Here is a 23,742-nt window from a genome sequence, read left to right as displayed (position 1 = left end):
CTTAGAACTGTTTTAAAGAGCAATGCTTGTGACTTCCTCTGAAGACAAACCCTTCTGAAGAGAGCTTGGCAGAAAAATCAGAAAGCACACAGCCATGTGTTCCTACTCAAGTTGCAGGCAGCAAGCTCGCCAATTAACTCTACCCAAGGCTGTGGGGAAAGATAAGAAGGAAAACTGAGCAATAAGAGACTCGCGGGAGAATGGGGTGGCACGGGAGTCGGGCGATCAGGCTCAGAGTCAGGAAAATTCTGGTTGGGCCCCATCTACACTGCATTTGATGCAGACTAAGCCCAGGGGGAAAAAAAACAGAAACCAAAGGAAAACGAGAAGTATCTAGGTGGTGGAGGCTCACACTTTTAATCCCAGCATTCGGAAGTCAGAAGCAGGTGGACCAAGGCCAGCCTGGTCTACAGAGTAATTACCGGGATAGCTAGGGCTACATAGAGAAACCCTGCCTCAAACAACCAAACAACCAAACAAAGTCTCCTTTTGCAGAGATGCTGTGGTCCTCAGGATGCTCATGGCAATGCTCCTGAGGGAGCAGGTGCTCAACTGCAGGAAGCTGATAAGAACTTAGAAAGCTCCCTGGTCTTCCTAGACAAGTGGATAGTGTGCTGTACCCTTGCTGAGCAGCTTGTCCGCATGCCTCTGTCACTCTGTGTGATGGAAGTCTTTCACTTCCTAGGCCCACCTGCCCTCTGCCTACAGTTGCCTGGGGGTGACAACGTGCTTTCTTGTCACCACAGTGAGCAGATTAGTTTCCTGTGGCTGCTGTAACAAATGAGGACAATTGTGTTCACTCAAAACAGGAAGTTGTCATCCCAGATGTGGATGCTGGAAACTTGGAGTTTGGCAGTGCCTTGGCCCTGCCGAAGGCTCTGGGGGAGAATCTGCTCGGTGCTTCTTGGTGACTGCTGGTCTTCTTTTGTTCCTTAGATCAGGCTGATCGCATCCTAAGGGCCCTAACTAACTGTTTGCAAAGGTTTTATTTCTAGGCAGGGTTGCATTCCAAGGAAATAAGCAGACATGAACCTTGGTGGATGTCACTCAGGCCAGAGTGAGAGGGACACGTTATGGACTAAATATGAAATATCTCCTATAGAATTCATGTGTTGAATAGGTCCACAAATGGTAGTTCGTTCTGTCTGTCTGTCTGTCTCTGTCTCCCTCTTCCTCTCTCTCTTTTCCTCTTCCTCTCCCACTCCCTCCCTCCCTCCCTCCCCCTCTGCTGTTTGTCAGTCCAGATGTTGGCCTCTCAGCTACCCCCAGGACCATGTCTATCTGTGCCATCGTGCTTCCTGCCATGAAGATAATGAACTTAACCTCTGAACCATAAGTCAACCCCAGTTAAATGTTTTTCTTTAGAAGAATTGCCTTGGTCATGGGTGTCTCCCCATAGCAGTAAAACCCCAAGTCAGACCAGAGCCTCCCAAACTTTGAGACAAAACCAACCCCTTTCTGTTTCTAAGTTGGCTGTCTAAAGTAATTTGTTCTCACACCTGTTCATTTTCCAACAGGTAGGACTATCTGGGGCTGTGTGCACACCAGCCACTGTGCAAAGAGACTCGTATCTGTTAGCCCATGACCCAGTGGCAGTGAGATTTACGAGCAGGGCCGGGGCTCTTGTTCTGTTCTTTAATACCAAACGAGGTGCTTGAGGCCTTGGAACTGTTGCTTGAATTTTATTCCAGGGTGGTTCAGGTCATAAGCACGACCTCCCATCCACCTCTGGGTACCACCTGTACCATGGCAGGGTCCAGAGCCCAGACCTGACCAACTGTGAGGTCCCAGAACCAACCTCAGACACACACAGAACACGGAGGGATGCTGTCTGCACAGTGTTCAGATGAACATAGAATGCTAGCCACAGCCGTGCAGCATCAGCTAGTTCTGGTCCTTACCTCTCCTGGAAACCCCTTGAAAAATGGCTACCGCCAGGTCTGACTCCCCAATATCTTCTGTAGGTCAGGAATAGCACCTTTCCCCTCCCTTCTCTGCAGATGTGATGAGGGCACGGCTGGCACTCTGCTTTTCCTGTCTCTGTTCCCATCTCCTTATTCAGATGCTCCTGTGAGTCTGCTAGAGCTTGCTTGGGATGCTAGCCCCTCTGTGGAACTCTGGCCTGCATAGCTGGAGGGCTCCTGTATGCCCTTCATCCAGCCCTCAGATAGCTTCTGCCTCCACAAAAGGCTCTATAGGATCAGGGAGTTATGAGAAGTGGAGGCGGACCCCTTTTCATGCCAGACTTGTGCTAAGTGGGCACCTGGTACATCCTACTGAGCCAGCCCCATGCTCTGGGCTGTGCACCTCCATCCTAATTCCCACCTTCAAACACCACCCTCCATCTGGGGACCTCTGTCCTCTCCACTAAGGGCCCCCCTCTTTCCGGGTGTCAGGCCCTCATGACGGCCTTCAGACTGGAAGTGAGTTGTAGAGATCTCCCATCCTTCAAAGCGAGGCTTTCAACTGCCTTCTTTATGAGATTCTTTGAGCCACCTTGAGGCTGCGCACACACATAAAATATGTGGAGGGAAACTGCTGTCTTAGTTGTCTTTCTTTCCCTCTGTCTAATTTCAACTCCCTGTCAGGTCTCCTTAAATTGATTGCTCAGGAGAGAAGCCATCTGTGGCAAACTACTGGATTCTCTCCTGGGAGGATTATTTCTGATAGTCCCTGGGTTCTTGGCATTTCCTCATGGGGAGGCCATATGCGGGGGCGGGGGAGCTCTCAGCCATTTATCGCTCAGGACCCTCATTTTTCACTTTCCTAGCGAGCTCCTCCTGGGATGGGCTCTGCCCTAAGGGAATTAGGTAGCCCGCTGAAGCTCTCAGTCTGGATTTCCCTTAGATAGGTGATCTCCCTAGGGCCTTGGGCTGGGCACTGTCAATGTGAGTTTATTTTGGTCCTAGACCCCAGTCCACTGTGTGCCTGGGATCGCTGCTTGCTAGGGAGGCGTGGCTGCTTGAGCGAACACCAGGGATTTGCGGATGAAGTGTCAGAACTGAAAGCTAATCAATGCTTGTAGGGTGCAGGTGACTTCCCCGGAGGGAAGCCCCTAAATGCCAGTGTGGAGCTGAGCATTTCAGGCCTTGAGACACAAAACCTTTCCCATCAGTACCCAGTACTATGACTTAAGGGTCTGAATTTAAAAGCTAAAGCCTAAGGCCCTGACCTCTGAGTGAGGACAACGCCTGAGGCAGGAACCCATGGGAACTATGAAAATCATCACGCTTCAGAGTTACCCTTAGCCAAGAGGGTCTGTCAGAGAGACGAGAGTGGCAAAACTGTGTCTAATCTGGGTACGTGCAGGGTAGATTTGTTAAGATGGACGTTAACCGCATCCTGGGAAGAAACATATGGAAGCATCCTCCTCAAATTCAGAAATCTCCGCGTAGGCCCATTTCCCTCTGAATAATTTTTTTAAAAATTACATTTACTTATGTACATGTGAGTACATTTGTGGAGGTCGGAGGGTTGGTTCTTGCCTTCTACCATGGGGGGGGGGGTCCTGGCATCCAACTCCTATCCTTAGGCTTGGTGGCAGATGCCTTCGGCTACTGAGACATCTAAGTAGTTGTTTAACCTTGTAGGCCAGTCTCAAAATGTATCTAATTCTACTCACGGTTTAGCAAACAGCCATTGTACGCCAGCCAGGCATATAAGGAGGTGTTAAGATTATGGGTCTTATAGGACAAGATGGTGAAGGTCCAAACCCATCATTTCTCAGCTCTGTGACTCAAGAAATTAATCAACCTGAGCTGCTTTTCTTTTAGCCCGTAAATTGAGAATACAGTTAATTTGGAAAGAAAGAATCTGGCAGCTTACCTTTAACCCACTTTCTCCTCCTGGGATAGGAAGAGTAGGATCAAAGGGAGAAATATGACCTGGCTATTTCTCTATTCAACATGCCAGTCCCATCTCAGGATCATGACGATGAGCAGGAAGGCAAGAGAGCATCTTACGTGTTCAAAGCTGCTAGTGGGAGGCACCTGGTCTAATATCAGTGCATAGCTGGGGACAGACCACAGGAAAGGTGAGGGGTAGCTGTTGGTCATCAAATTCAGGAAACACGGAGGTCCCCAAATCTGCAGGATTCTGCAGCATGCACTGGTGTTTATCCTCCTGCTAATTCACCATCCTGTCTTATAGGTACCCGTCTTAGCTAGGATTTCTACTACTGCAATAAAACACCATGACCAAAAGCAATCTGGGGAGCAAAGTGTTTATTTCATCTTACAGCGCCATCACTCAGAGAAGATAGGGAAGGAACCTGGGGCCAGGAACTGACTCAGAGACCATGGAGGAGTGCAGTTTACTGGCTTGCTCCTCATGGCTTGCTCAGCCTGCTTTCTTATTGTATCCAGGACCAGCATCCCAGAGGAGTCAATGCCCATAGTAAGTTGAATTCTCCCACATTATTGACCAATCAAGAAAATACACCACAGACTTGTCCATAGGTCTATGTGGTGAGGGCATTTCCTCAACTGAGATTCCCTCTTCCAAACTGACTCTAGCTTGTGTCAAGTGGACATGAATCTAGCCAGCACAGTGTTTCCTTTGTTCTGTAGCCATTCTGAACACCCTGCCTTCATTTTTTTTTAATGTGTGTGTGTGTATGTGTGTGTGTGTGTGTGTGTGTGTGTGTGTGTGTGTGTGTGTGTGTGTGTGTACTGGCGTGCCTGGTGCTTCCTTGATTGTTACAAGGTCTCCTCTGCCATTGTATCATAGTTTCCTAATACTCAGGATGGGGTCAAATGCTTTCCGTCCACCAATCGCAGATGGGAACCAACAACATGAACAACCCTTGAATGTCAACAACAGCAAGTAAAACAGAGGTTTACTTCCATTTGTTTTGCTAGAAATCACATAAGCAAATGTCACGACTGATTTATGAGATGCCAGGGTCATCTTGCACACCAGGCAATGCATGACCGGCTGAGCCCCAGCCCCATAACTCAGTCTTTTCAGCAACATACAGAGAGAAAGAAAGGCTATGATGGCTCTGTTAGGGAGAGTGTGCAGCCATGCTGATGGCTTCCCTAAACCTACATCTTAGAACTAGTCTTATGGAGGCTTTAGCTTGACACAGACATGAGGCCAGGAGAATGGTAAGACACTGAAGAAAACCTCATCCTACAGACAAGGAAACTGAGGCACAACAAGGATAAGAGACTTTCCCAGTTGGTGCATGGCTAGCAAATATTGGAACTGGGTTAACTGAGGTTCTCCCCAGTTCTGGCTCCAAAGTTAGCAGGCATTATGCAAGGTGGTGGGATAGGGCCCAGGTCTGTAGCCAGGACGCTCCCCGGCTATTGAGTGACAGTGGCCTAGAGCTGCTAGGAGTCCTGAGGGAGTTTGCACTTTCAGGTTCATAGGCTGTTGCCCGCCAGCAGTGAGTCATGCATCCCTACCACCATCATCAGTGACCTTCCAGGGTCACCTGTGCCTTCTCTGAGGCACAGAGGCAGCTTGGTTATCTCTGATACCTCACAAGTCAGTCCTGAGCTTGGTACATAGCACCCCAGGTTCATCATTATTGGGGCCTGTCAGTTATCATGTATCTGCCTTCTACGAACAGAATGAAGGCAGCCTACTGCACTTCAGTAAGGCTTAAGTGCCAGCAGGGGCACACCCTTTGTCCCATTAGTCTCCAACTGGCCAAGGAAGATATTCCCCACCGTCACCCCAAGTCCCCAGGCCAGGCACGATGCGGGAGGGGGTCCTACCTGGGCCGCTGCAGAACGATGCAATGATGGCCAAAATGCACACGATGCTTAGGTAAGGGACCCAGGACGCTTGGCCCTGCAGGAGAAGGACAACATGAAGAGGTGAGGAGCCGTGGAATGTCCAGAGAACCTGTGTTTTTTGCGATTTTTATGACTCCATCTGTGTGTCATGACATTTCATATCCCCGAGCCCCAGTTAGTTGGAAATGTCAACCACTTAGTCATTTTGTTCTCTGATTTCCCAGATGTGGGCTGCAAGATGATGCCAGCAGAATTCCACGGTCCCCATTAAGCAGCAGGTGGCAAATAAATGCAAATTTCACATCCAACTGACTTCTCTACAGCAGAGGTTCTCAACCTTCCTAATGCTGCGGCCCTTTAATGAAGATCCTCATGCTGTGGTGACCCCCAACCATAAAATTACTTTAGTGCTACTGTAATTTTGCTACTGTTATCAATCATAATGTAAATATGTTTTCTGATGGTCTTAGGTGACCCCTATAAAAGGGTCGTTCAACCCCTCAAAGGGGTCACAACCCACAGATTGAGAACCACTGGGCGTCTTCATGCCTGCAATTTCTCTCTGCCATCACTTTCACTGTGTAAAGCGCCATGCTTACACTTCTGCCACCCCATGAGAATGGAATGCATGCAGCAGGTCTGTCGCTCATCTATAAGCAGGTGTTGAGAGAGCTCTGAGGCCCTGTTGGATGGGGTTAGATTGGGGGATGCCTGATGAAGAAGAAAGGCAGATTCAAAGAGCAGCTTCCACTTTCTCTCTCAGAACTTCAGAGATTCAAGGACACTGCAAAGTCACCCAGCTGAGCACAACTATGCCTGGATATGGGGAAATGCCATCTCAGGCAACATACTGTCCCCCAAGGAGTAGCCGGTTCAGCACCACCTTGAAGGCCGGGCTTCTGCCATCGCCTCACTGGCCCTGCCTCTTCCTAGAACTTTTTGGAATGTTAGGACGTGTAGCTGATGACCGAGATATCCAACTTTCGTTGTCAAAGTTTATTCCCGGAATATAAAATAAATAAATAAATATCAAGACTTATCTCAAGTCTCGGCTTGAGATGCCCAGTAAGAGCTCAGTGAATGCAGGTTTCTCCGAGCAGGTAGGAATCAGAAAGGAAAGTTGTGAGGCCTGGAGTAAAGACCCTGGTATCCAGTACACCTCGGCTTAATCTAGCTGTGAAACCTTGATCACTTGTAAATACAATTCAGACTTTCCCTTTATAAAAGGAAGTGATCTGGGGCTAGAAAGATGGCTAAGCAGTTAGGAGCACTTGTTGCTCTTGGAGAGGACCCAGGTTTAGTTCCCAGCACCCACATGGTGGCTCACAACCATCTGTAACTCCAGTTCTAAAGGATCCAGCCTTCATGGGCGCCAGTGACATATGTGGTGCTCAGACATACATGCAAGGGAAACATCTATGTGCATAAAATAAAATATTAAGTTTTTAAAAGGAGACTTTAAATTTCATAAGCCTAGTAGATATAATTGTTTCTCCATGTAAACTTATGCACACTCCTGCTTCGCTCACTCCACATGCTGTCAGCTATTACTCAGAGCATCCCAGGCTGTAGGGACAGTTTTCCCTGGTAGAGCTAGGGCCCAAGAAGAGCGAGAAGAGAGGTAAGTGGAAAAGACAGAATTCCAGCCCAAGGAATCCAGGTGACAGAGTGGTTCTTGAGAAGTCACATGACAGGCAGTGCCCACCTCCCTTTGCAAGGAGGTGATACCTGGAGGGGCACCTTAGGGGCATCTAATATGCTCAGGGAAGGGAGGTGTCCTGCTCACCACAACACAGCTCATCCATGGCAGTGGCATGGCCAGAAGTCAAGCCCTTTCTCATCTCCAAGTTCCAGGGCTCATCACCAACACTTCCCCCGACCCCACCCCATCCCCGGTGCCCTGGAGGAAGGGTCTGTTGAGAGGATGAACCCACAGGGCTCCAAAGCATTGCAGCAAGAACCAGTTCCCTGCTGACCCCCTCAAAATGTGACAGGCACAATGTCTTACCTGCAGGGTCAGTGTCACGGTGAGGGTCCCAAAGAAGAGGGCCATCAGCCGGAAGCCACCAATAAGGAGAGGTTTTCGTCCTAGGCGCTCAATGACCAGGCCCTACTCAGAGAGAAAGAGAAAGAGAGACAGAGAGAGTTATTTTACCTTGAGCCCAATAACAAGGGACCACGGTCCTGGGAAGATGGTGGAAGGCTGAGGAAGGCCATGGAACATAGGGGGCTGGTTCTACATCAGGGTATGATCTAGAAGGAGCAACTTATGCAACCCAAGCAGCCCTGACCACCCACCCAGCTCTCTGCAGCTGTGGCTCTTGGGATTGTTACTAGTCTCACTCTACTGGCTCCTTTATCTGCCACCAAGGTGGGTAGAAGCCAATGAGCCTATAAAATACAACGATAATGGCGGCAGGCAAGTGCCAGAGTCAGGCAGGCTTGGACTGATAGCCTGCTTCTACCCCTTTGCACCTGTCTTGATTTGAGCTTATGACTTAAGGTCCCAAAGTCTCTGTGGCAGGAACTGGGACATGGTTACCTTACTTCACCCCACCCCAAGGCATCTAAGATGTTGAATGGGTTAAATAAGGGACTGTCTGTTGTTTATATCAAGTGCTTTTCCCTCCCCATTCTGACTGTTTCACAGGGAATGGACATCAAGGATCAGAGAGGTGAAGTAACCTAGAAAAGGTCACACAGCAGAAAACTGGAAAGAAGGCTGGAAATCCAAACCCAAGGTGTTGTCAAGATTCACAATTGATCTCAGCTGAGCTGTTAGGAAGGGCTGCCTGGAGGAGGTGGAAACAGGCGGAGCTTGTCAGGGAGAAGATCAGCCTGAGCAAAGGCATGGAGGTGGGAAGACTCCTATTGAGAGTACCACTTCTTTCCCCTCTCATGGTCTTCTTCCTAATGCTCCCTGCCTTCACACAAACACACACGTACACTAGCACACAAGCACACACCATCTTCATGTGAGAAAAGCCTGCGATGTTTGTTTTCTGAATCATGCTTTTTTTCTTTAACATAAATGCATACAGTTCCATCCATTTATCTTCAAATGTCATGATTTCAATTTTCTTTATGGCTAAACAACATTCCATTGTGTATATGCACCACACCTTCCTTATCCATTCGCCTGCTGGAACTTCTACTTCCTGGCTACCGTGAGTAGAGCAGCAACGAACACAGATGAGCAGGTGTCTATGGCCGGCTGACTTAGAGTCCTTTGAGGGGAGTAGATTTTAAGTGGGAGGGAGAGAGAAAAGGGAATAACAGAGTTCCTATGACAAGAAAGAAAAGGGGGGCTGTCCTGAGAAGAAAGGGGGGCTTCTTTTTTTGTCCTCAGGCTTGCACAGCAAGCTCTTCACCAGGTGAGCTATTCCCTGGTATTTCCTGTGCCCTATCATGGGCCATTTCCACGCCCCGCCCCCGGGCCTATCACATTTCTACAGCCATCTGGAATGTACCTCCACTAAGTTATAATGTGTGGGAGCCACTCCTGTGACTAACGATGAGAGACCCAAGGCTAGCAGAAGCTAAAGTGGAAAGCTGCTCGGAGCTGGGGGATGATGGGGGCATTTTATCTCCTCAGTAGCTCAGAGGTTCTGAGCTGAGTATGGAGCCTGCCAGGGACAAGCTTAGGTACGGCCTAGGGGAGAGGGCACATTGAGATGAGCGGGTTACGTTGCTCTAGTGATTCTGACCCACGTAACAGCTGCGTTGAGGTTAGAGCTCAGTGTGCCGCATAGTAACAGGGAGTCTCTGTGGTTGCAGTGAGCTGCACTTGCCTTGTGCTGTGAATCCAAGATTAAGACGTGTCATCCTCAGATGGGATAATATGTTACATGCTACACAGAGGTGGACGTGCACTGTTGATTGCTATCCATGTTTTCAAACATTACACCAGGTCCCCCTAGCGTGGAGTGCAGGGCCCTGGGCCAGAATGTGAGAGAAGCTTCTACAAATGAGCCAACCACGGGGGTCAGGATTTGAAAGTGTGCCTGCAAATACGAGCTAGCTGAGAGCTAATATTTTACACCATGATATCGATATTCAGGGACTTTGTTGTGGGGAGGGCGAGGAGACGTGGTCTCCCCCAGGTCACTGAGGAAGCGGGAAACCAAGCCAGCCTGAAGCTGTCACATGCTCCTTACATGGGTAATGGCAGAGCTCAAAAGTCCTAGTGCTGTGGGGCTTGTGACCCCTCCCCCCCTGGGGATTACATATCAGATATTTACAGAATGATTCATAAAAAGTAGCAAGATTGCAGTTATGAAGTAGTAATGAAATAATTTGGTGGTCGAGGGTGTCCGCGACATGAGCCCTCATGTCGACATGTATGAGAGGGTCTCAGAAAAGTGGGTCTAGGGAGCCCCTGAGGATACAGCTTTCGGAGAGAAGAGAGTGGTCCTGTTGGGTCAGGGCATCAGTGTGCTCCCTCCTTCAAGCCTCACTGAAGCCATAGCCTGTCCGAAGGACTTAAAGTGACTGGATATTCCTACTTGAACTAAAGCTGCCAGGAAGACACTAACTCAATATGAACAGCTGCTGTTGAAGGTTACTGATGCCAGTTAGGAACCAGCTGTCAGGCTTCGGGTGCTTTAAAGAAGAGCCCCTCTGGGGACTTGCCGCTGTGAGGTTCCCCTCTGCCGCCACTGTCTCTCCCAGACTGTTCTTGGGGTCTTTGGGAAGATAGCAATGGCAACACATTTCTTGTTAGGATCTTAAAATTCAACTTTATTGAGTTACGATTTTGTTCCCTGGTACCTGCCACCAAAAAGACTCCCTATGTCCCTTCCTTTAGGCCCAGACAGCCCCTGATCCCTTTTCTTGTACTTGGTTTAGAGTCAACGGCTTTAGAATTTCATACAGATCTTTGTAATGTTTTTTGAGACCTATCTTGTTTGTAATTCACACGAATAGATCTTTTTCAAGACTGAGCAATATTCCACCGAGTGGATATACCGCAACTGGTTTCTTGATACAACTGTGGATGGACACTGGGTTGCTTCCAGGTTTGGTCTCTTTTACACAAAGCTGATATGGACACCAGAATATGAATCTCTATGTTGACATGGGTTTTGTTTCTCTTGGGTAAATATCTGTAAGGAGAATGGTGAGTGAATATTTAACTGTCAAAAAGGTTCTCCAAAGGGGTAGTATGACTTTAAACTCCTACCCGCTCCAAACTCTCCTCTGCCTTCTGAGGGTCGGCCATAGCCCCACCACTGCCTTCTGACGGTCTGTTCCAAACCTTCCTGGTAAGTGACCAGCAATAGGGCCAGGAGACCACTAAGCCCAGATATACCCTAGTTGTGCCATGTCACCCTCAGCCTTATACTCTGCATACATTAGAACCAGTATTTCACACCATGCTCACAGAGAGTGCAGACGGTGACCTTGAAATCGCGAGACTCCTGGGAAGTTTTAAGCCCTTAAAGACTTGTATTTAGTTCAACATAGCAGATCCCAAGCTGTGCTGCCCCAAACAAGACCACACTGCTGTGGATTCTGCCCTTGGCTTGTAAAAGCTGAGTCCGTGTGTCCTATCAGAGACAGAGCTGGCTCCCCACAGTCCCTGCCTGCACGACAGTGGATGCTCATCCTCACGGGTGAATGACACTCTGTGGAAGTTCATTCATCTGATGGTTGAAGGCCCCCTAGCCCCCCGCCAAAAAAATAAAAACCAGTCTGGAAAGCCGGCTGTTCTTCAAGACGGCAATTATTTACAGCCAGCAAGCTGCTGAGTGATGGCCGCTTCCCAAATTAACTGCAGATCAAACGAAGGAGAGCGTCTTCCCATCTTGGTTTTATTAGGCCTTAGAGCCATTTTAATAAACCATCAAAAATCTCAGTAAAGACAGTGTAAAAAAAGAAAAGAAAAGAAAAAGAAAAAACCAAAACCAGGCCATCTTTTATTGATAGGCAATTACCCCGAAGGATTGGATGAAGTTGTCTGTGTAGCCCTGAAAAGCAGGTCACACAAATTTTCAAAAAAGCCAAGGACTTGCTGAATTTGGGGGAAGAGGAGGAGCCGTCATAGGCTTTGATTTTTGTTTCTATGACTACTCTTTCTTGAAGAGTTCAAGTATCTTGCTGTTACTTTAACAAGCAGCTTAAACTAACTCAAAGGTGGCAGTTTATGGTTCAGGCAGCCAGAGGTCTAAAACTGGTCTCAAAGGGAAAAACTCACAGTTTTGGGGGTGGAGACTCTGGGGAGGAAGAGACTGGCTTGCCCATTTCCTGGAGGTTCTAAGCCCCCACTCCTTCCTCAGCTTCCTGGTCAGGCAACAATGGTACCTCTTCCTCCTCACATCCTGACCTCACCTGCCACTCGCTGACTTTTTGTCCTATTCCTTTTGTCATTTCCGAGGCTCATTGCTTGCCCAGGTAGACCCAGGTAACCTCCACATCTCAACCTCCTCATTCCTACGTGTGAAGTTCCCTCTGATGTAATTTCATGGCCTGTGACGTCAGACCTAGGGATCTTTGGGACACATTAAGTTTTGCCTGCCACAGATGGCAACAGTGAAAAGCTAGTTTTATAAATGTGCAAATCCATTCAGAGACATATGGTAATTTTCCTAAGCCCATCCCACTGGTAAGTGGATGTTGGGGATGGGATTGTAGAGGTGTCTAGTTCTTTGTTGTTGTTGTTGTTGTTGTTTGTTTTTGTTGTTGTAGGGTTTTATTTTTTACATTTTTAAAATTAATTTATTCAGATTATATCTAAATTGTTATCCCATCACTTGTATCCTCCCATTCCTCCCTCCCTTCCGCTTTCACCCTATTCCCCTCCCCTAGGTCTAAGACCAAGGGGGACCTCCTTCCCCACTATATGGTCATAGGCTATCAGGTCTCATCTTGGTAGCCTGCTTATTCTTTCTCTGAGTGCCACCAGGCCTCCCCACTAAGGGCAGTGGTCAAATATGGGGCACCAGAGTTCATGTTAGAGTCAGTCTTTCTCTGTGTAGCCTTGGCTGTACTGGACTCCCTCTGTAGACCAGGCTGGCCTTGAACTCACAGTGATCTGCTGGCCTCTGCCTCCCGAGTGCTGGGATTAAAGACCTGTGCCACCATGCCTGGCTGAGGTGTCCAATTCTGAAGCTCCTCTGTCTCTGTCTCTGTCTCTCTCTCTGTCTCTGTCTCTGCCTCTCTCTCTCTCTCTCTCTCTCTCTCTCTCTCTCTCTCTCTCTCTCTCCCTCTCCCTCTTTCTCTCTCTCCCCCTCTGTCCCTCTCTCTCTCCCTCCCTCCCTCTCTCTCTTCTCCCTCCCTCCCTCCCTCCTTCTCTCTCTCTCTCTCTCTCTCTCTCTCTCTCTCTCTCTCTCTCTCACACACACACACACACACACACACACACCAGTGTCCTTGTGAAGTTCTTCTCTGCAAGGACACAAGGACATGTACTGTAGCCTCACTTCAGGTGATAGGCTGTGACTTACCTGCCCACATAGAACAGCGGGAACCTGCTGAGCAGGCACCATCCCCCAGCCCTGCCGACCACTGAGTTATCATTTGTTTACTCCGCAGTCCACATCCATGAGGTGGGGACGTGTCCTCATATAAAAGGGGGAAGTGAAGCGCAGAGACGTAGAACAACCTGCTTAGAGAGCTGCCTGTCTCAGAAGGAGCAGAGCTGGGATGGGAGCTAAGTCCATTCATGTTCCAAATAGAGAAGCCAGGAACTCCACCTTGTGGGTGGAGGCATGGGCTTTGGCGGGCTGAGACAGCCTTCATGAGAAACCCCATTAAAGCCCAAATGAGCACCCCCATTAAAGCCACTGGATCAATGGTAGAAAGGAAGTCATTCTGCACCCGCTGCTGTTACAAAGGTAGGAGCCAGGCTGAGATGTAGACAGGGCCACGGCTTCCTGGGCCCAGAGCAAAGCTGTACACAGAGTAGACATGAGTGGGTATTTCCCAGGCTGTCCCCACGCAGCTGGCTAGGAGGAACATCTTCATTCTTTTAAGCCTTTATGGATTTTTACAAATTTACCATAATATGTTGGTATTGGTTTCTTATAAGAAACCACAACCACCACCACAACAAAAACAAAAACAAACAAACAAACAAACAAAAAACCAAAACAAAAACCCACTCCAAATCCTCTTCTGCTTCCTCCACTGTTTCCACCCCAGGCTGACTGAGTTCTGTTAATCAAAGTTGGAATTAACAATGGGTTTGGCGCAGTCTACAGCTAGAGACAGGAATCTGGTGACACCTGCAGACAGCAAAGCAATGAAATATTTCTCCTCTAACAAAAGGCAGGTCAGGAAAGAACCCGAACATCACTTGTCTGCATCTTTAATGGCATCCATTTTTAAGAAGTAGCTTGTTAGAAGTGATCCGGGGAGAGGAGACAAGGAGAAAAATTGAATCTCCTGAACAATCAGCAGTAGGATGGGGACTCTGCCTGTTTGTGCTGACATCATTCTTGTCAGTGGAGATGCACAAGGGAGACTGAACACCCGAGCATCTCTTTCGAGGTCAGAATCCATACTCTGCCATGTCAGAAAAACCTCAGAGGTATTGTGTGCCTACAGAGTGACGCAGAGACCACATTCACACAAGAAGATGGATGTAAAATTCATCAGGAGAGAGGCTAAGGCTCAGAGAGTTTGAACACAGTGTCCAGCATCATACAGCTAGAGGTCAGCTTGTTTTGACTGGAGACCCAAGGAATTGAGATAGAGAGCAAGAGCCTACGTGAACTAAGGGTTTATGGAGCATGAGCCTCTCCTGACAAGTCCCCTGACAAGGCCCGCCCTCATCAAACAAACCCTGTTAGTTCCCCCGGATGCCTGAGTGCTAGTCAACCCCCATGGCAATCTCAGGAGCTCTTGGTGACTTACAGAGAAGATAGCAGCTAATGTCTCGATTCCACCTGTGCTCAGGGTGATGTACGGGATCTTGTCCTGAGGGATTCCAGCTCTGCCAAAGATGCTGTTGGTATAGAACCAGATCTGCAATACAGAAAAAAAAAAAAAAAGTAAGGTTATCAAGAGACCGCCAGCCTCCTCCCTAAGTTAGACTAAGGTATGAGGCTCTCTACTGAATGCAACTCACACATGAGCTGCGTCATGTGGGCACATGGTTCTTTTCCTCCTTCACATGCAGACTTCCGCATTCCTGGGATTGACGTCTGCCCACCCAAGACGCTGCTCCCTAGACTGCCTTGCAGTTAGGAACGGGTAGCAACAAAACATTGGTGGATGGGCAGGACATTTCTTATTTTACTTTAGTCTTACATTTATTTATTTACTCATTTATTTATTGTGGGGGTCCGTGATGTGCCGGTGTGTGTGTGTGTGTGTGTGTGTGTGTGTGTGTGTGTGTGTGTGTGTGTATGTGTTGGGGGAGTGGAGGTCAGAAAAGAAGTCGTAGCAGTCAGTTCTCTTTTTCCATCATGTCGGACTCAGGGAGTTGGTAGAAGAACCTTTACTGGTTACCCTCTCTCCCTCCAGCCCCTGCTTCTTCCTCCTCTTCTTTTAAAGAGACCCTATCAAAGAGGTTTATTTTATTTCTGTCCACTTCCCCTCCTATAGCCAGGATGATGAGTGCCATGGTTGGAGCCTCAGTAGCCCTCTTGGGTCATTAGCTAACCTTGGTTAAGTATGCTTTGTAAGAATCAGAAATGGTTTCTACTCCACATAACAGTTTACTAACACCCAGCAGAAGCAGCCATGATAAATCTACAACAACACACACAGTACAAATGATGTTCCTGAGGTCTGTGTAACTGGACATATACAGTCAGGTCTGAAGTAAAGCTCCAATTCCCCAAACCCCCAAAGGCAGTCTGAATATCCAGTAATGAGCTCAACCTGGATTACAGGAGGATTTCCAGCAGTTAGATAAAAGCCAGAATTCCTTGTGAGGAGCTTGTGAATCTGGTTCCCTTCTGCCCAAAGGAGTCACTTCCATTGCCGCTGGCAGAAGGGACAAATGGCTACCTGTGGTGTCTGTCAGCTTATCAGCGCCCAGGCTGGCCCCCAGGCTCTTTCAGTGTCACAAGTACCTGCTACACATTTGAAAGTCCATGCAAGCATCCTGCCCTTCTCATCCCCTCCCCTCCCCTTCCCCCTCCAACAGCATCCCCTCCACCAGATACTTACTCTCCTTACAACCCTGCTATTCTGCTATTTGCCCTCTTACCACCCCCCCCTTCTTGCTACCCACTTACCCTTTTATTCCCACTTATTGTCTCGTATTCTCTTACTCTCCCACACTATGCTCTATTCTCTCTCTTGCTATCCCACTGTCTCCAATATTCCCTCCTGTTTTCCTACTTCCCTAGTCCCGGCCATGGCCAGTCTGCTGGTCATGTATTCTGGACACTTCCAGAAACCTCTGGATGTTCTCTCTCTCTCTCTCTCTCTCTCTCTCTCTCTCTCTCTCTCTCTCTCTCTCTCTCTCCCTCCAACAAAAACCTTAACCATGTCATGGAGTAGTCATGATGGCAATTTCTTTGCTGCACCCACCTACACACACACACACACACACACACACACACACACACACACACACACTGAGACTGTGCAGCACTTGGCAGATCCACTCACGTCCACAGCTCTGATGTCAGGCAAAGCACTGGCTACACTGCTCTCACGCTTGTGTAAAGAAGCCCTTGTTTCTAACATGCCTTGTTACAAACCCTTGTTTGAGATGCTGTTCATGCATCTCCAGGTAGGGAGAGTCAGGACTAACTTGTATCCAACAGGTGGTTAGGCTTGCAGTGACAGGTTATTCTTCATAGGGTTTCCCAAACATCCAGAGACACAGTGCAAACGAGTCACTGTCCTCATCCTTGGCATCAGTTGGCAGAAATGGGCTTTAATGAAGTAAAGTGCCTCCCCCCTGAGTGGGTGGGGGAGGTAGGACTTTAGGCTGTCAGAATTAATGTTGGCTATCACATTTTCAGGGCACAGAAGCCCTTCCTAGCCCACCAGTTCCTGTAGCTCTGAGGCTATCTATAATTCCAAGTCCTCAGTTTGTCCCTGGGTTTGTCACATAAACTCCTCCCCCTTTGGGTAGCCATCGTCTCCCAGACCCAAACACAGTTGGATTGCAGACACTGATAAGAGATGTTCTTTATTGTCACCCTGGATTTTAGTGCCACAGTGCTCTGTGCCTTCCGCTAACAGAGGGGCAGAGCTTCCGGTGCCCACCCACACTTGGTGCATATTTTCCTGTGGAAGCTATTCTCCAGCCCCACACCATCTCAAGCCCTCTGGCATCTGTGATCCCTTTCTCATCTAGTCTCCATTCTCCCTGAGGTGGCACAGCTGTGGACATCCTCAGAAGGTTGAAAGTCAGTGGTGAGAGTCGCTGTGCGTGACATTCTGTGTTCATTATAATGTGGCCATGAAGAGGGCTGAGCTATCTTGCTAAATGCATCTAGACATCAGTAGGCAGGAGCTGCCCTTCACGTCACACCCCCACCCCCACCCCCAGCCTGGAGCTTGTGAGTTCTGCATGACTGTCCTGTCCCCTTCTGCCCTATTCACATAGCACCCTGCCCCCACCCCCATTTCAAGGACAGGGAGGTGACTGCCTTCACTTTGACCTCTGTGCGAACTGAAGGTGATACGATCGGACAGTTCCAGGCCCTTGTGAGATGAAGAAGGAAGATCCTGGAACACTCAGAGTCTCAGAACCACAGAGCCAGGGCTGCCCCTACCTCACCAAGTCAGCATGAACAATTCCCTCCACCCACCTCCCCTTTTGCAGATCGCCCCAGGTCCTGTACTGCAGTGGTTCTAACATGCTGAAGCATCCAGGAAAAGCCTTTAATATAGCAAACAATAGGCATCTTTCTAGATGGTTCCATCTCTCCATGGAGATATGCAGACTCTTCAGGAAAAAGAGCCTTTGTCGCCAGTCTGTGTGGGAGGCATCCGTGATGGCCTCCTCCCTGGAGGTTTATCCTTGCGGAGTCCCAAGAGGGCAGGGCCAGCATATTTCTGATGCCCCACTCTTAGCTCCTAACACAGTGTTTTGATGAGGCAGTACCCCAATGCCATCACTCTAGCATTTCATAGCTGTGAGAAGACCAAGGCGAAAGCAGGGGCCACTCCCCACATGATGACACTGGAGTGGAGAGGTGCCTTCTGGGAACCCACTCTCTTTGCAGTACATGCCATGGTACAGATACTTCTACTGTCAGCTGCTTGGATCTGCTCTTGTATCTGCTCTTGGCTGTAAACACAGTGGCCATGGGCTATGAGATGCCGTCTGACCTTTGCCAACAAATCCCAATGCCTGCTTCATCTTTGTCCAGCATATCAGTGACTGCTCTGGTGGTGACCAAACAGCTGGCAAGAAAGTAACTTAAGTGGATGGTTTGGGCTGTTTTGTTTTGGTTTGTGGTCTGAGAAACTACAGTCTGTTGTGGCGGGATTCATGGGGGTGGGAATCCTCACAATCTCACAGACCAAGAAGTAGAAAGCAAATGGGAGCCTGTGATCCCTAAGACCTACCTGTCCCCCAGGGACACACTTCCTCCATCCCATCTCCATCTTCTGAGCTTTCCATAGTCTCCCCACACAGCAGCACCACCTGGGGACCATGTACCCTAACACATAGGGACAGTCTACATTCAAACTCCAACACCCAGAGCAACATAATGCTGACCTGGACATGCACGCTGGACATGGTGAGCAGAATCATAGTCCCTTCAAAGCATCCCCGTGTTAATCCCAGAGTCTGGGAATCTTAGTTTACATGGTAAATCGGACTGTAAATGTGGTCAGGCCCTTGAGGCAGCAGTTTTTCCTGGATTGCTTGAGTGAGCTGTCGATACCATCACTCTTTATAACGGGGAAATGGGGAGGCAGGGACGAAGAGAGAAGATGTAGGGGCTGGAAGAGGAAGAAGGGGGAGAAGATTGAACACACTGTATTGCTGCTGACTGTGAAGATGAGGAAAGAGGCCACAAGACAAGGGAAGGAGGCAGCTCCTAGGAAGCTGGGAAAACAGAGGAACGCATTTTCTCCTGGTGTGTCCAGGAGGAGTATGGCCTGATTTGATTCGAGGACCTCTGACCACCTAAGCTGTATGTTGACAAGTGGTTTGAAACCTCTGGATGCCAGTACTGTGACTTTTTATGTCCAGTGGTGACAAGAAATACATACTGGAGAAATGCAATTCGTTTATATTGTGCTATGTCCGGAGTGGGTACTTTCCACATACAGTAATCTATGGCTCTATTTTGAGATCTAGAACGAAAAGGCCCGCTCACTTCTTGTTAAACAGTTTTTGGTCACTCTCTTAGGCTTTGCCCCTGCTGGGCAGAATCTGCTTGCATTTTCTGCGTGTCCTGCTCAGGGCCTTGCCCAGTTAAAAGCGTGAGTGTTTTTCCCCTGCCCATTCTTGTTCTATCAACAGCTTTGCCATGAAACACCAGGTTTGGCTGCAGGGCAGCCAGGTGCACAGACTAAGAATCTCTTGGGACTAAACCAGCTAAAATAGGCAGGTTTTGAAAATGGCCACGCACGAGACAAACACAAGGTGGGAACTGTTACCAAGGTGAAGCTCTGATCCGTAAAATGCCATTGGTGGGATTCCCCAAATCAACTCAGATATTAGATAATCTGTCACTGGGGTGTGTGTGTGTGTGTGTGTGTGTGTGTGTGTGTGTGTGTGTGTGTGTGTGAGAGAGAGAGAGAGAGAGAGAGAGAGAGAGAGAGAGAGAGAGAGAGAGAGTGTATGTGTGTGAGAGAGAGAGAGTGTGTGTGTGTGTGTGTGTGTATGTATGTGTGTGTGCGCGCGCGTGCATGCATGTCTAGGTCAGAGGTCAACCTCAGGTGTCATTCCAGGTGCATGCACCTTGCTCTTTGAAGCAGGATCTTTCTTTCTTACCAGGTTGGGCTTACTGATTTACGTAGGGCCGGTGACTGGCTAGCGAGCTCCTGGATACACTTGTCTGTCTCCTGGTACTGGCATTACAGGCATGGCCATCATACTGTTTTTTTTTTTGTTTTTTGTTTTTTGTTTTTTGTTTTTTTTTTTTAATGTAGGCTGTGGAGATGGAACCAAGCCATCACGCTTGCACACAGTAAGCACTTTACTGGCTGGGCCATGTCCAGATCTCACAGTTCCTTCTCACGGTTCTTTCTTAATGAGTCTAACAAACATCTTAAAGGCCCTTCAGGTTCACTTGATCTTAATTTTAAAAGTGCTGATCTTGGAGGCCACATGGCTGGGCAGTGTGCTGCTCGTCTCCTGATGGCTTGGCTATAGATAACATTGCTGACATCTAAGTTCTGATGAGAACGCCTGCTCAGGATCCTCTGCACCAATGCTCCAAGCCCTCTGCTTCAGTCTCCAGAGTGTCCTGATCTGTGTGACCCACCAGGCCAGCTCTCCTTTGTAGGAGCTTGAAGTGACTATCACCAAAAGCCCCGACTTTTGACTCGAGCCTGTCTGATAGGTGACTGAAAGGAGAGAAACTGCCCAACATGAAAAAGGAATTCAGAGGTAACTAAAGGCTGTTAGCACAGTATTGGTATACTCTAGAGAACACAGAAGCCAACGGGGATGCTGGCATCAGTGGCCTGAGCAATACAGAAGGTCTACTTAATAGTGTGTTCTCAGTCAGGGTAACTTGACCCTCATGGCTGCAGCTGGGCAGGGAATAAGGATGACACTAAAAGTCCTGTGGCATCGAGACTGCTTTCCAGCCTAAGATATGAACGGTTTGGAATTGAGAAAGGCTGGTGCTGGGGGCCACTTAAAGAGGGAACCAGCTGTAACTTGACAGGGCAAGCTCCACACTCCCTGGACCATGAGCTATCTGTAACCTACAGTGTCTTTCTCATCTAAGAAGTACCAGGACTCCTTGGGAACAGAGCAAAGTAGCCAATGGGAAGGTGCCTGGAAGTATTGACTGGTGTTCCCCCAAGGGATCGTGGTCACCTAAATGAAGGGACAAAGCATGTTTTAAAGCCACCTCCTGGTTTTATCTGGGTTGGTTCTTGGCTACGGTCTCTGGGGTATAGAGGAGAAGGCTGCAGCACAGGAGAGAGCCTGGACCCAAGTCAGCACGTCAGGCTTGTGGCTGGCATTTACCACTGACCAGTGTGTGTTTCTTTGTCTATTACATGGGAGAAGTAAGATGTGTTCTGTGGCTGCCTAGAGGTGAGGTGAGGACAGCCTGAGAAACACAGGTGGAATAATCTGAGGGGGCATTGAGGGCCCCCCCTGTTTGGGGCTTAATTACCTAGAATTTGCAGTTGGACAATTGGTGCTCAAATCTCCTTTATTCAGCATCTAGCATTGAACCTTTGGGAAAATGTCTGTGTCTCTGCCCTTAACAATGGAGCCTGCAGGACAGCTCCACCTGATCAGGACCACAGGTGAATGCATTGAGGAGCTGTAGGGGAGCAGATGACTCAGGTTTCCGGCTAGAGGTTGATGGTGACAGCGAGGTGGGAAGCCAGGTCTCTGAGTTAGTCTGGAGCTCTTTGTCCTGTGTCAGGGCAAGCAAGTGAGCTGGGAAGGTGGAATCAGTCACCATCCCGCAACTCAGCAGATTAAAAAAAAAAAATCCGGCTCAGTTCTGTGCAGTGGGGCTTGAAGACACACTGGCCCAGTCCTTCCATTGCATAATATACAGATGGGAAATTAGGTCCTGGTGGAAGAGATGGTCTGCCCAGCAATGCCATGGCCCTCCATCTAACTGCCTCACTAAGCATGAATTCCTTGTGTCCTTAGGAAACAGTGCATCCTTAGGAGTCTGACACAGCTGACCTTGAACTTGTCTAAAGGAGGAGCCTCTGGGCGGGCCTAGGCTGAGCTCTTAATGCCACCACTCCATTTTTTATTCTTCATGTAACCAGACCAAGGCGAAAAGGCAGAAATGGCTAAGGAACAAAGTGATCTCGTTTTATACCAGTGTTCCCGAAGACAGAATCTAGAGTTGTTGAAATTAGGCAGCTGTAGGGCTGCTGTCTTCCTGGGTGGCCATTGCTTCCCACCCCCTCCTTCTGGACAGGAGCCTTGCTATTACTCCTTCTCCCACCTGCGCACCAACAGAATGATGCTTGGGGGTGCCAGGCTTTTGTCGAGCAGGTGTAAATGTTGATCTCCATCATCTGGGCTCTCTGAAGGTCCTCCCTAACAGCCATCCTTCCTTCCTTCTGTTAGATGCTCTCAGTGCTGTGTGCCTCGAAGCCTGTCTGCCTCCCCTCATGGGTGGAGAACTGACACATCCCAAAGTGTGGCATACCATTTGGTTTCCCAGAAGCCACCACACCCAGCTTCCTCATTTCTCACATTTGGGGATTTTACCTACTAGGACATTGGAGAGAGCTAGAGGCACCGACAAGCTGAAGCCAACACAACTGCTTCTACTTAAATCATATTAGTCCTCTGCCCCCTTTGACTTCCTGTATCTGCTTATTGCACTCCATGACTCTTAAGAGACACATAGCAGGACAATTGGTGACAATGCAAGGGATAACCGTACTAGCTCCCGAACGGGATGCTGTGTAGATACACTTTTTCCATATCCTTCTAGCACATGCTGCAAGGTGGGAACTGAGGACCAGCCAAGTTCCATGGATGCTCAAAGGCACAGCCTCTGTGGAGTCTTACAGAGCCGGGGTTTGAAGCCAGACATCCAAGGCTCATACCCTGAGCCACCCACATTCTGGCCTCCCTCAGTTTCTCTGTTGGTGCCGATGCTGGTGTGTGTGTGTGTGTGTGTGTGTGTGTGTGTGTGTGTGTGTGTGTCTGGGGTCCACTCACCGCATTGAGTCCACACAGCTGGTAGCTGGCCATGGTGATAATGACAGTGATGACCTGCCAGCGGACAAACGGCGCTCTCAGAAGCTCTAACACGGACATCATGCGAAGGTTCCTTTGCACACGGCTCTCGGCCAGGGCCTCCTCCAGCTCTCGGGAGACATCTGCCTTGCCCAGAAATGTTTGAAAGGCTGTGGAGAAGGACCGACAGGGATTGAGATGCTGGCCATCTAGGATGCTGACCCTGAACCAATGGGTCCCATCACCTGGACGTAGACTTGTCACAGGCCTTTGATCTCATGGAGTCTGTACAAAAACTATGTTTAAAAATGGGAAGACAGGGGCTCAGACACACACACTAAACTTTCCTGAGGTTACCAAGTGGCTTGAGTGAGAAACTGGATCTTTCGACGCCCCCATCCCCTAGAAAAGCAGAGCTTTCCCAGCATTCAAATCCATTTCCCAGAGCATCAGGCATGTCAAACCTTGCTTAGAGCTTGCCCACTAGAACTGCTATTCCAGTGAGCATTCATTGAGCTCCTCCCATTTGCATGGCCAGTTCTCACTGGGAGGCATCTGGAGGGAGGTCAATGGCCACCTGGCTACAAGTTTGCCCATCTCAAAGTTGCTTCTATGGGTAGAAAGAGGATTGACCCTAATGATCCTCACTCTGGCCCGTTCCATGTGGCCCTCTGGAAAGTGGATGCTCTGACTGAAATAAGCCTCAAACAGGATCCACCTCAAGGAAAGACCTACAGGCTCTCTTAATGGATGTATTTTCAAGACAAGCACTGAAAATGTCCAGCCACCAAGGAAGCATATTTCAAGTCTTACAGTCAGATCCTTACAACTTTCCCCATGCTTTCAGAGGAGAGGTTTGTGTAGTCATTGCTCTCCATCGTCCCCCTGCAGGGAAAGGTGGCCATGGTGATGGCTCCTGTGGACAGTCCATTCCACACGCAGCAGGCAGTGTCCTTAATGACATAGCTCCTGCACCGCGGGTATGTGAAATTGGTCTTTTTAAGCTGAAAAGTAAAGTGGCTAAGCCTACTCCAGATTTTCAAGGCAGCAAGCTCAGGAGGGTTTCAGCGGTACTGCAAGCGGCTTTCAACATCTCTTTGGAAGCTGTGATTTAATTTTTTCCCCAGCACTGATTAAGGGTACAGGAGAGAGGTGGCTGGGTTTGCGCTGCACGCTAAACCACTGTGTTTTGAATTCTTCTTCCAAGTTTAAAATGCACCATCC

At 48.8% G+C, this 23,742-nt stretch overlaps 1 protein-coding gene across 3 annotated transcripts in view; it reads right to left on the bottom strand.

Annotated features, from left to right (window-relative positions):
• SLC2A9 (solute carrier family 2 member 9) overlaps positions 1-23,742 on the bottom strand; it is a 140,306-nt gene that overhangs the window by 17,790 nt on the left and 98,774 nt on the right. For all 3 annotated transcript variants that reach the window (XM_084797774.1, XM_084797773.1, XM_084797772.1), the window contains 4 exons: positions 22,501-22,688; positions 14,604-14,714; positions 7,756-7,857; positions 5,727-5,802 (listed from right to left, as the gene is read on the bottom strand). In XM_084797774.1, coding sequence (XP_084653900.1) covers positions 5,727-5,802; positions 7,756-7,857; positions 14,604-14,714; positions 22,501-22,688 — 477 coding nt within the window. The remainder of the gene's footprint in view (positions 1-5,726; positions 5,803-7,755; positions 7,858-14,603; positions 14,715-22,500; positions 22,689-23,742) is intronic.

Source organism: Acomys minous (genome assembly GCF_964271855.1).
Source record: "Acomys minous genome assembly, chromosome: 10".
NCBI classification, from domain to species: Eukaryota; Metazoa; Chordata; class Mammalia; order Rodentia; family Muridae; genus Acomys; species Acomys minous.
This window is presented reverse-complemented; position numbering and strand designations above follow the sequence as displayed.